Source organism: Phycodurus eques, chromosome 10 (assembly GCF_024500275.1).
Source record: "Phycodurus eques isolate BA_2022a chromosome 10, UOR_Pequ_1.1, whole genome shotgun sequence".
NCBI lineage: Eukaryota > Metazoa > Chordata > Actinopteri > Syngnathiformes > Syngnathidae > Phycodurus > Phycodurus eques.
This window is the reverse complement of record NC_084534.1, coordinates 4011959-4025768: the sequence shown is the minus strand read 5'-3', so window position 1 is coordinate 4025768 and position 13810 is coordinate 4011959. Positions and strand designations below refer to the sequence as shown.

The 13810-nt window shown below is 44.3% G+C and overlaps 1 protein-coding gene across 1 annotated transcript in view; it reads right to left on the bottom strand.

Moving 5' to 3' along the window:
• The window catches only part of si:ch211-236h17.3 (carbohydrate sulfotransferase 11), a 32337-nt gene that overhangs the window by 2235 nt on the left and 16292 nt on the right, over nucleotides 1–13810 (bottom strand). The window contains exon 2 of the mRNA XM_061688311.1: nucleotides 11523–11602. Coding sequence (XP_061544295.1) covers nucleotides 11523–11602 — 80 coding nt within the window. The remainder of the gene's footprint in view (nucleotides 1–11522; nucleotides 11603–13810) is intronic.

Genomic DNA, 13810 nt, shown 5'->3' with positions numbered 1-13810 from the left:
CGACAGTGAAAACCATCAGCGCTACCTAAAGTGCAAAACCTTTTCAATACAGCGGTCTCCACCACTTTCACACCTGTTGTCAACAACATTCACAATCTGTTAGCGCAGCGGTTCCCAACCACCGGTCCGCGGACCGGTACCGGACTGTGAGGCATTTGTTACCGGGCCGCAGAGAAAGAATGACCTATTTATATAATTTCTGTTGTACTACAATTCGCATGTCAATGCATTTTATTTAGAAAATTGACCGGATCTTGTCCGCCACAACAGCGGTGAGTCTCAATTGACACGTCGAGACTGCACAGAAAACTTGCGTTTCCGGTTCCAGCCGGCTTGAATGCTTCTGTTTTCCGGTCCGAGCGGGCTGGCTCACGGCGGCAGAGCTCAAAGAACGAAATCATTTTATAAACTAATTCAGCTCATTAAGTTTACTGAGAAGATTTGTTCTTTTGAACGAAATGTTCGCGAATGAAATGAAATTATTTTGTTCTTTGAGCTGTCCTGCCGTTAGCCAGCCGTGTTCGAGTCTTTACGTGTCAATTGAGATGTGCAGCTAGCGCGGCGGAGAAGATCCGGTCAATTTTCAAAATAAAATTTTCTCTGCGGCCCGGTAACAAATGCCTCACGGTCCCGTACTGGTCCGCGGATCGGTGGTTGGGGACGACAGCTCTACACGGCACAAACACCTGATTTACTTCTTTCATTTGCGTAGCCCGCTGCATCACCACATGTAGCAGTCAGAACTCTGAGCCTCAGTTTGACACTATGTGTGGCTCTCTGTATTTGCCGGCTGACACTGCAACGTCAAGAACATGGCTACAAACATTTTTGAGCTTAATGGCCAACTCTCATCACACTATGAAGAACTCCCCAAAAAGGGAAAGAATATATGACCAGGAAACTGACTGGCAATGACAAGGAAACTGACTGACAATGAAAAACGACATACTGTATAACAATGAACTAACAAGGACTGAAAGAAACCAGGGAAGTAAATACAAGTAAACTGAGGAATGAGGAACTCCTAGATAAAACACGAGTGGCTGGAGGGAGCTGAGGGGTGAGAACAAGTAGAGACAATAACCAAACGAGCCATGAACAACATGGGACACAGGAAAAGATGAAACAAAACGAAATATAATCGAAACTGAAACACAGATCATGACAGTACCGCCCCTTAAGGGACGGATCCCAGACATCCCCAAAAGTCACCACAGAAATTTTCCAAAACTGGGCGGGCGGAAGGGGCATGGACGAGGGTTCAAGGTACGCCCATCAGGGCCAGTCTGGTGGCCTTCCAGGACGCCAGACGTAAGCACCTTGGCTGGGCTATTCGGGAGGTTGGCCAGGACGCCAAGCACAAGGGTTACCACCAGGCTGTTCAGGCAGACGGGCATGAAGCCGGACCCAATGGCAATACAGGGGCCAGACAGGTGGATTGGATGGTGGCCTCATGGCTTGCACCTCATGGGGTGGCGACTGCTGCACGAGCGCTGCCGTTGGATCAGGGTTGGGTGGCGGTCGCTGGAGGAGCGCCGCTGCCGGAGCAGAGTCGGGTGTCCACTTCTGGACCAGCGCCGCCGCAGGAGCAAGGTCGGGTGGCGGCGGCTGGATGATCACCGGCGCTGGAGCAGGGCCGGGTGGCGGCTGCTGGACAAGTGCCACGCTGGAGCAGGATGGGGTGGCGGCCGCTGGACGATCCCCGCTGGAGCAAGGTCAGGTGATGGCCACAGAGCGTGCAGGAATGGGAGCCTGCTGCAGCTGAGGAGCAGGCGCGGGTTCTGCATTGGCCTTTTCAGCCTGCAGTCATAGAGGTTGGGGAGCACAGGAAACAGGGGCAGAGTGTGCAGGAACTAGGGAAGGTGAACTAGGAAACACAGGTACGGTACGGTACAGGTGGTGAAGAATGAGGAAAGGAACGAATTGACCGCGGCAGGTTTGTAACGAAGACCTGACTTGACAGGCCTGGAATGAGATGTGGAAATAGGTAAAAAAAAAAATGTGGCTTTGAAACAGGCGTGGAATGACATGACAATGAAACTTGACCTTAACTTGGGTGCCTCCGTTGGCCACCACTCGGCGGTCCCGAATAGACAGCCACGCAGTAAAGGTCCGCTGGAAAGGACAGGCGTGGACTCAGAGAGACAGGACAAAGGAAATCTTGACAAAAATTGACTGTGACGAGAAAAATTAGGGATACACATCGGATAGGAAGTTAACTAAATCGGGGTTATCGTCATCATCTGAAAAGTCAGAATCTAAAATAGTAGGTGAAGGGGAAATCTTGGTTGATTCATTCTGTCATTATGTGTCTTGTGTCTTTTGTGGTGTTGGAGGCAAAAAGGTGGAGGACCCAAGTCCAGGGAAGCAGGTGAGTCAAGAGTGCAGCATTCTCAAAAAAAGGCAAACAAGGTGCATTGAATGCTCTAAAAATGATTAACAAATAATATATATATATATTTTTTTAAATTAACTAGATTCCAAGCAACAACAAAAAAACAAAACACTGGGAACAACCCACCACAAAGGGAAAAAAGACATGACCAGGAAATTGACTGCCAATAACAAACGACATAGGACAATGAACCAACAAGGACTGAAAGAAACCAGGGAAGTAAATACAAGCATCGGATGATGGACCAGAATTTCCTCAAAGCCGTCCGGAAGTTGTTTTCCATGGCCTTTATCTTGTTCAGTGCTGAACTTTATTATGGGGTGCAGACAGAAGAAAGATTTTAAGAGAAAAAAAGCAACTCTTCAAGTTAATTAAGTTTGCTGAAGATTTATTGTTTTCCAGCTTGCATACATTTTCCTACGCCAAGGATGCTTAACTAGAAACAGCTTGAGCGGACTTTCTTTAAGAGAAAGGCCGTGATGCTCTCACAAACTATAATCTGTGGTAAATTATCTGTCTGTAGGATCAAAAACAACGGAATTGAATGATTTTCGAAAAGCAACAAAGACTAACAGAGGGGAAAAAAAGCTTAAATATTCAGCGTGGGGAAGGGTTTGACTCTTGCATTCTATAGACGTCACGGCTGGAGGCGTCCATGTTTCTTTTTTTATGCCAAGTTCTGTATACATCTCTTTAGATTTACAGATCTCTCGACAATGGTCAATTTATCACTTCTTTAGTTTCCAAGATTCCAGAAATAGAGTTATTTACTTTTGTTTGTTTATTACTCATTTAAAAGCTTGGTTTGAAGCATAATTTTTATTACATTCATTACAAATGTATCAGGCGAGACGACCACAATGTATCCCATTGGGAATCCTCCACTTGTCCACTTGTTAATGAGACTATGGATGTGGCATACAAGTTGAAAAACAAAACATTTTGGTTCCAATAAAAAGGTAATTTCAAATGGAATTGCCAATGGTTTTGTATTATATTGAATATGATAAAACAATTATTGCCTTCGTACCTCAGTACGACAAAAATAATAAATTTACCCTGCCAGCAAGACCATGCATTCTATACTAAACATCCAAAAGTCAAATGCCTCGAGTCAGTCTTTTTCTTCTTTTCCAGTTACAGTAAAGCTGCTGAGTTCTTCATTGTCTGCAGCCTGACACTGCCAAGGCAAACACATCAATAAATGTCACTGTGGTAATTCAACCAAGATGTCTGAACTTTTTTCCCGAAACAAAAGTATCAACGCATCAGTGATTGGCATGAAGAATACTACTACAACAAAGACACCACACACACACACACACACTTTTATTTGACCCATATTTAAGAGAAAAACAAAACAAATCAACACTCTGCAGTTTTATTTTTGCTAAAACAGCACACTAAGCATATAGAAGAGCCTGAAAATATGTTCCAAAACTAAAATCTAAAGTGTAGGACAGTGATTCTCAAGTGGAGGGTCAGGACCCAAAAGTGGGTCACGGACAAATTTCGTGTGGGTCGCGGACAGCTTGTAAAAACTTACCAAGCTTACTAAGTTCCCACATAAAACATAGGAAAGCAACGAAAAGCGTTGCTGTCTCGTGCTTTAGCCACTAGTTTACTCCATAAACAAATAAAGTGCAGGTCAACCTCTGGCTAGCGGATGTCATGGCGAGCAATATGCTTTTGGTGGTACATAAAACTCATTTGAAACGGCTTTTGAAAATATAATATACTATAAGTGCGTTGTCAGTGATTCCACCATGTTGAGTAACGAGCAATGTAATCAGATTACAGTTACTTCATCAAACTAATAATAGTTACTATTGAGTCCACAATTATTCTTAGCAAGCAATCCTTTATAGCTGATGACTTGAAGAAGCAGCAGGCCATCTGTCCAGTAGCATTTTACCAAATGAGCAGACCGCTTCCTTGCTAACATATTGAGGAAAATGACAGGTAGGGTCACTGTTTATCATACAATCCACAGTGAAGATGTAGTAAATATAAAGGTGCAAAGAAATGCACATCTTCACTGTTGCCACACTATTTGTGTTATTTTCCTAAGTAAAAAGTGTATTTTTATTGTTGTTACTTTTTTATTTACACTTTGAGAATAGAGTTTTACTGGCATGTTAAGCACGCAATGCTGTGTGGGTTAATTATTTATACCAAAGTGTGCGGTCAGAAAACATTATGGCGGTAAGGACTGACTCAATGAACGACTTGCAATACTTAGCTTAAATAATATTTACAATGAAAAGTGAGAGCTTTATACATCGCCTGGAGTCCGGACTGCTGGTGAGCTGGTTTAACACGCTGCAACGCTGACATTCATGTAAGTAAGTGCTTCTCCCCCCTGTCAATCACCCACAGCTTTGCTAGTTAAACAGCTGCGTAAACTTGTCACCAGGAACAAAAACATGTGTGCCTTGGCGTGCTCATGTGGGTTGCTGGGGGATGGAATTTCTCAGTTAAGAGTCTTTAGAGAAGTGTACTTGAGAATGGTGTGCTTGTTTACTTGTTTAGGTACTTACTGTATTTAGCATGTCAAGCCTGCACTAAGGAGCTCAGTTAATGTACAACTCAACTTCACTAATATTTAATTTATTGGTTCATGTTGATCACGTCATTCTGTAACCTGTGTGGCCTTCATGGTGCCTAACCGTGTGGTCGCCTCTCTAGTTCTATGTTTTTGTTTTTCGTTCATCTTTGGAGACATTATGAGACTTATTTACACAAGGGAAGACTTACTAAACATTCGGGGGTCTACTCCGGACTTTCTTTCACCAACTTTTAATTTTTTTTTTTTTCTTGGAGTTACTCATTGTTGGAGTGTCTGTGCTCTCCAACGACACCACAGGGGGAAGCAAGCCGGCGAGCAGGTCAAGCTCCGGAAAACAGGATTCTGAATGCCGCTCCCATCGATTCAACTCTCAAATCTACGCTCGCTACCCAATAAAATGGACGAGCTTCATCTTCTCATAAAGACTAAAAGACTTTGGACGCTCTGGCGCCCTGCGCTTCACAGTGACATGGCTGTGTGAATGCATCCCTGATGGGGTCGTAATGCTTCCGGACTTCCAACTACACCGAGCGGACCGCGTCATGGAACTATCAGGGAAAACAAAAGGCGGCTGAATATGCTTCTATATCAATGAAATACAATGTACCGATGTCTCACAGCTCAACACACACTCCAGCCCGGACTTGGAGTCGCTGTTTTTGAGCTGTAAGCAATTCTACTTGCCACGAGAGTTCACCTCTTTCATCCTCGTGGGTGTTTACATTCCTCCCCAGGCTGACACGAACGTTGCACTGCTAACGCTCACTGAACAAGAAACGAACTTCAAAAAAAGCACCCAGATTCACCCCTCATTATTCTTGGGGACTTCAACAAAGCTAAACTCAACTACGAACTCCCTAAATACAAACAGCACATTGACTGTCTTACCGGGGTGGTGAAAACATTGAAGAAATTGACCAATGAAGCAAAGACAGAACTTCAAGGCTGTTGAGACTGCACAGACTGGAGTGTCTTTGAAACTTCAACTGGCAGCCTAAATGAATATACGGACAGCATCACATTGTATATCAGTTTCTGTGTGTGTACCAACAAAGACATTTTGAATGTTCTTTAACAAGAAGCCGTGGTTCACTGCCAAACTTATGCAACTTCGCCAGGCTAAAGAGGATGCCGATCGAGGTGGGGACAGAGCCATGTACAATCGCGCTAGAAATTAGCTGACAAAAGACATTAACATTGCAAAAGAGAAATTATGCAAAGAAGCTGGAAAACAGTTTACTGCTCACGACTCTAAGTCAGTATGGCGAGGATTAAAATAGTTAACTAACTACAAGTGACCAACCCCCCAAGTCGAGAACAAACGAGGACTAGCTGACGATTTGAACACCTTCTACTGCACATTTGAAAAAGACACTTTCACACCCCAGACCCACCCAGCCGCACCACCCCCACATCTCTGACTTCTGCGTTGAACATTCATGAACAGGATGGGAGACGCATCTTTAAACTACAAACGATCAACAAAGCGTTGGGCCCACAACTTATGACCACATCCTGCCTAAAGTCTGCGCAGACCAGCTCGCTCCAGTCTTCACAGAGATCTTCAATAGATCTCTGGAACTGTGTGAAGTACCATCCTGTTTGAAATGGTCCACCATCTTCTCAGTCCCCAAGAAACCCGCAATCTCCGTTCTGAACGACTACAGGCCCGTCACCCTAACATTTACACGAGGATCCTGTTTGTGGACTTCAGCTCTGCGTTCAACACCATCATCTCCGAACTCCTCTCCGACAAGCTTCTCCAGCTCAGCATCTCACCTGCCATCTGCCAGTGGATTTATAGCTTCCTGAGGGGCATGACACAGCAGATGTGGCTAAGGGACACCACCTCATCCACACGCACCATCAGCACCCGGTCGCCCCAAGAATGTGTCCTTTCTCCGCTGCTCTTCTCTCTATATACAAACGACTGCACCTGAACACACCCGGCTGTCAAACTCCTGAAGTTTGCAGACAATACCATAGGCATCGGCAACATCAAAGACGAGTCTGCATATTAACAGGAAATGGAGGAGCTGGAGATTTGGTGCGGCCGACACAACCTGGAGCTGTACACGCTCAAGACTGTAGAGATGATTGTGGATTCAGGAAGCATCGTTTGCCACAGCTTCCCCTCACGCTGTCCAACTGCCCTGTGTCAACCTTCGAAATCTTCAAGTTCCTGGGAATTACAGTCTCTCAGGACCTCAAGTGGGAGACCAACATCAACTCCATCCTCAAAAAGGCCCAGCAGAGGATGCACTTCCTGCAGCTTCAGAGGAAGCACGGCCTGCCACAGGAGCTGTTGAGGCAGTTCTACACAGCACTCATCGAATGAGTCCTGCATTCATCCATCACAGTCTGGTGTGCTGCTGCCAGAAAATAGGACAAACTCCGACTGCAACGGACAATCAGGACTGCCAGAAGAATCATAAAAATTACTTATAACGCAAACATAACTTATAACTTACTTAATAAATAATTAGAACCCCCTACCCACCCTTGAGGGCTTGCACACTGCCAGAACTCAGACAGGAGCATGCAAAATACTCTTGGACCCTCCACATCCTGGTCATCACCTCTTCCAGCTCCTTCCCTTGGGTAGGATCGAATAATGCGAACTAAAACCACCAGACATTCCAACAGCTTCTTCCGTCTTAAATTGCTAGTGGCTAAGTGACTCTCCGTCGTGTGTTTTTATGTTTTATGTCTTTTCTTTGTTGTCTGAGTTTGTTTTCACATTTCTGTTGGGCTAATTATATATTACTCGTGGACTCACTGAAGTAGTCTCGCCACGCTGCACTATTTGCATATCTGCTGTTGACCAATACAGGCCACTCATGCCAGAGTAGCATCTGCCCCATTTGCAGACTGACTGAGGCGTATCTGCAACATTTGCACAATCAACATTGTCCCAGATTATTGCACAAGTCTTTACTTTAAACTCCATACAGTCCTTGAAGTCGTGGCGCCCTTTGCACAATGGTCCTTGCACCAGACTATTGCGAGATTAGTCATTCGAACTGCTCTAAGTGCGAGAAGACTCTGCATCTTTTTGCACAATTGTCCAAAAAAAAAAAGAAAAATTGTACCGGCATTATCAGATCACTAGTAACCCTTTGTTGCTCAGTGACTGTTTTTGTCAATGTCTTTATGTCTCAAACGTGTTCTCTGTCAATATACTGTCTGTTGTCGTACGAGAGCGGCTCCAACGACCGGAGAAAAATTCCTTGTGTGTTTTTTGGACATACTTTGCAAATAAAGATGATTCTGATTCTGAAAAGCATTAATTGTCAAACTGGCTGTCTATTGTGACAGTAGAGCGTCTCCAACTACCGGAGATGAATTCCTTGTATGTTTTTGACATACTTGGCAAAAAAAGAGGATTCTGATTCTGGTATATTATCAAGTAATGGGTATGGTTAAGCTAATGCTCTTTTTGTATTGTGGATAAGTGATATTCCTGCCACTTTCCAGATGTTGGAAGTAACTAAAAAAATAGTTACTTTTGAAATCAAGTAATAAGTAAAATAACTAAGTTACTTTTAAGATCAAGTAATCAGTAAAGTAACTAACTGTAACTGTGGCAACACAGGCTATCAGAGACTATTTTTAAACAAAACGTGGTCTTTGTTCTTGATTTCTAGAAAAGTGGGTCATGACTTTGCAGCTAGAAGAGAATGCGGGTCCCAGGGTGACAACAGTTGAAAACCACTGGTCTAGTAAAATGTAAGGGAAAGGTGTGAACAACAATTCTCATTCTAAATGACCAGACGGTATCTAGAAATTAAAAAGCCATTCTTAATTTAGAACACTGCACATAATAAGCTATACCTTGACAAAAAGTTTTTTGTTCATACACTTTAAATACGAAAAACGGAGTATGTCCCCCCTCTAGCCAGTGCCTCCACTCCACCAAAGCCACGTTGACTGCCAGCAGTTCACTGTCCCCAATGTCATAATTTCTCTCGGCTAGGGTCAGTTTTTTGGAGAGATAAGCACTAGGATGTAACTTACCATCCTTGTGATGGTAAGTTACATACATCTGGGAGAGCACTGCTCCTATCCCGGCATCAGACGCATCAACTTCTACCACAAACTGCTGTTTGAGATCTGGCAAAGTGAGGATTGGAGCAGAGGTAAAGCTCAATTTAAGTTTATTAAAAGCTGCCTGACAAAGGGTATAGAACTGAAATTCTTAATGAATTTTTTTTAAAAAAGTCAGGTGGGAAATGACGAAAGCGAGTTTTGCCCACTCGGTGGGGAAGGCAGCTGCCTGCAGCTCATAGTGGAGTTCGCACTGAGTGATGAACGGCTTAATATTTCCAGAATCTCCATAGAACCTCTTCGGTCGAGAGAGCTGTGGGCAGACAGCAGCGGAGGTGGAAGGTGGAAGGTGGTTGCATGGTAACTGCTTCACATGAAAACGTTGGTACTGTGGCGGCATCAGGTGTTGTGTGAACTGGTTCCTTCTACTAAATCAGTTTCATAAGAACTTCAAACTGCGAGGCCACCAGTCTCATCATATTGTCCTGATGCTCTGACAGTCCCTCTAGATGAAGGTGGAGGGCAGCAAGCTGCTCATCCTGCTTTGAGAGGCGTTGACCCTGCACTTGAAGGGCTTTGCGCACCAGGTCTGAGTCTGCTGGGTCCATGTTATGGTCAGTTCATTCTGTCATGAACGGAACAGAGGATAGGAACCAAAAATGCACGACTCCAAAAAAAATGGATAGTTTCAAAAAGAGAGGTTTAATATACGGGCAGAGGTCGGTACACAGACAGGCAATCCAAAAAAAGGCAACAGTATGCAAAAACGTGGGGCAAAAAGGCGAGGTTGATAATCGGAACAGGGTCTTGTCTTACTGTGAGTCTGTGACGTGGAAACAAGGAATCCTGGAATGCGACGACAAGGTACAACGAACTGGCGACTAGAAAGAATGAGACATGAGGTTAAATCCAAGGGGTAATTAGGGTGAATGAGGCACAGGTGGTGAAGATGCTCTCAGGAGCAGGTGTGTACGAGACAGGGGAAAACAACAACCGGAACACACACCCATGACAGCATGGATCTTAACTTCCATCAATTTCTGGTATCCTCTCCTGCTGAATACAATGAAATTTCACCGGTAGCAATTACCACAGAAATACAATATTTTCAATATGAGACCGAATTCTAACTATTTCCACCTAATATAATAGTGACTATACAACATGTTTTCACTGAAGATTGAGTTAATGAAATGAAAGTATGGCTTACTTTTTAATATAGGCAGTGATTTTGTTACGAATGACTTGTGTTGTATTTATAGCATCCAAAAGGACACTTCAGACTTGAGCAACAGGACATAACACACTGAGTGAGAACTGGATGTTCTGGGAAGAAAATGATTCCAATTAGAGAAAGAAGCCAAATCCCCCTGGAGAGCTACATGTTCTCGAGCAAACACATTGGGGAAAACAGCAGGACTGATAAGTAAAACACCGGACTCACACTGTGAAGAGAAATTATTCTGGGTTGAGTCAAAATAAAAATAAATCAGAAGATAATAACGCAACACCAGGGACGTGCACATCTTTGGGGTCAGGTGCTCAAGCCAATAAAAGGGTAGCCATCACCAAAATTATTCATAAAATTAAGAAAAATACTGATATTACAGAACTCATCAAGGTTAAAACAGAGCAGCTTGTTGTTGTTTCTTTACTTTATGCTTTTGTAGCCTTTTTTCTTTGCATTATGCTGCAATTTTTTTTAACGATAATCAATGTTGTGCATAATAATCAAGAGCGACTTACTTAGTCTCAATCAAGCTACGAGCACAGTAACTCATTTTGGGGGCATTGGCCAAGAACATCAACACTAGCTACCTCAACATACAGGGAAAAAAAAGAAAAAAAAGGAAAAAAAGTAAATAAATAAATAACTCAGATGTCTTGTATTCCTTGTAAGGCTATAATTTGAAATACATTGTTTTTTTCTAATACATTTACCAGACACATTAGATGCACAAAGTATCTGTATTGGATTGGTATTGTCGACATCATCTTGAATTTTATTTAATATCGGATCACATAGGAAAGTGGTGGTATTGAATATCATTATTGATCAGCGGCGGTTCCTGATATTGCCGAATTGGGCAGCCGCCCAGGGCCAATAGTTTAAAGCACCAGCTCAACATAATTAAAACTGTGGCTCAGTACTATTTGATGACAAAAAACAAAGTCCTGTTTTTTCAGGTTTTATAGTGCTGCTCATCTTGCAAGCCAAATCCTGTCAGGGATTACTTCGCCCCCCCCCCCCAAACAGAACGTAGCCAAAATAAAATTTAATTCCACCAATGCTTGGAAAAAAGAAAAAACATATTAGGAGGCTTAAACTGCACTTTTCAGCAATATATTAAATTGGAAAATCATTAGGTTTTCGAATGGGTCCAAAGGGATTAAACGCCATGTAAGGCTTGGCGTTGGTGGCATTGGTCGAAAATAAAAAAATAAAGGCTTTTGGAGATACACTGTAAACAGCTTGCATGGAGTTTGGGAAGCCTGGTAATTGACACTTACCTGGTCACCATCATAAAGTGCCTGCAGAGGACTCCTCCTGGGTTTCTGCCCACTGCTTCTTTCCCCAAGTTCCTCCGAGGCTGAGGAAACAAAGTACCAGTTATTAAATATGCTGGAAGGAGCTGCGACCCAAGTGCAAAGATGGAAAAAATACATAAATAAACCTTGACTTAAAGCATCAAGTAGACCCACACGAGGAAAATATGCTAATTAAGTTTCAAGAGGGTAGAATTAGAGGCAGCAAAAAACGCAGATGTGCATTTCAATATTTTTGGTATTTGATGTAGTGCTGTTGTAATGGTGCGTACAAAATGTTGGCAGTCAATGGCTTACTGGGGACACACAGTATTACGGTAAACTGACTTTTTAATATTGTATACAAATAGTTGCGTCTCTGGAGTATCCACCCAAAGTCAAATGTGAAATAAGCAACCTTTATTAGCTGCCAATTTCTGAAAATGTGTCTGTGAGCAAGTTGTTCTTGAACTTCCGCCCCGCTGTTACAAAACAGCTCGGCCAATTAAAACAATAACCATTCCTACACAGAGTTTCTCCTTCAAAGACAGCTAGGCTCGCCAAAGTTCTAGAGCAGAAAAAACACTTTGATGCAGTAGCCGAAGCGCTATCATGTCAACGGCAAAAGGAAAGCAGTGCTTCTGGATTAGCATATATTAGCATTATCTAACAGTTTTACCAGCCTTAGTTTCCGATAATAATGTTATAATGTTCAGCTAAGTTGTCGACGTGGGGGGTGATGGCGGGGAGGGTGGGTGGGTGCTATTTGTGTTTAGCCATGACATGTGCCACACGACTTGACAAGTGTATTTTGGTGGCTTGTTGATGGTTCAGTTAGCCAGTAATGGCTTCACACAAGGTAAACAACAGTGCATTAAGTGTCATCCGACCCACAAATTTGCATTAGATAACAGTGTTAGGTTCTGAAATGTGGCAATTACTTAATATCTGAGTGAAGCGGTATTGGCGCCGAAGGGGGTCGGGGTGGGCGGTGGCGGTGATTACGTTAGGAAATGTGCCCATCTGTCACATACACTATATTGCCAAAAGTATGCCCTCAACTGCCTTGAATCAGATATGAATTTAAGTGATTTCCTGTTCTCAATCCATAGAGTTTAAATATGACATTGGTCCCCGCTCTGCAATTATAACAAATTAAACTCCTTTGGAAAGACTTTCCATAAGGTTAAGGAGTGTGTTTATGGGAATTTGTTACTATTTTTCCCATAAGCGCATTTGTGAAGTTACACATTGGTCCGTTACACCCCTCCATGACCCGTCACCTCACCTTGTGGTGGAGGGGTTTGTGTGTCCCAATGATCTATCCATCCATCCATTTTCTGAGCCGCTTCTCCTCACTAGGGTCGTGGGCGTGCTGGAGCTTATCCCAGCTAACATTGGGCAGGAGGTGGGGTACACTCTGAACTGGTTGCCAGCCAATTGCAGGGCACATATAAACAAACAACCATTCGCACTCACATTCACACATACGGGCAATTTAGAGTCTCCAATTCATGCATGTTTTTGGGATGTGGGAGGAGTGCCCGGAGAAAACCCCCGCAGGCACGGGGGAGAACATGCAAACTCCACACAGGCGGGGCCGGGGATTGAACCCGGGTCCTTAGAACTGTGAGGCTGACGCTCTAACCAGTCGTCCACCGTGCCGTCTGTCCCAATGATCCTAGGAGTTAAATTGTCTGGGGCTTTATGCCCCTGGCAGGGTCACCCATGGCAGACAGGTCCGAGGTGAGGGACCAGACAAAGCACGGCTCCAAAAACCCCTATGAAGAATACAATTAATGGATTCAGGTTTCCCTTGCCCGGACGCGGGTCACCGGGGCCCCCCTCTGGAGCCAGGCCTGGAGGTGGGGCTCGAAGGCGAGCGCCTGGTGGCTGGGCCTGCATCTATGGGGCCCGGCCGGGCACAGCCGGAAAGGGTAACATGGGTCCCCCTTCCCATGGGCTCATCACCTGTGGGAGGGGCCATAGGAGTCGGGTGCAGTGCGAGCTGGGCGGTGGCCAAAGGCGGGGACCAGGGAGAAAGACTTCCGGATGGCTTCGAGGAAAATCTTGTCCATCATTCGACGTCTCAGTAGGGTGAAGCAGTGCACCATCAACACTGTGTATAGTGGGGATGGGGCGCTGGTGACCTCGACTCGGGACGTTGTGAGCCGGTGGGGAGAATACTTCGAAGACCTCCTCAATTCCACCGACACGCCTTCCCATGAGGGAGCAGAGTCTGGGTTCTCTGAGGCGGGCTCTCCTATCTCTGG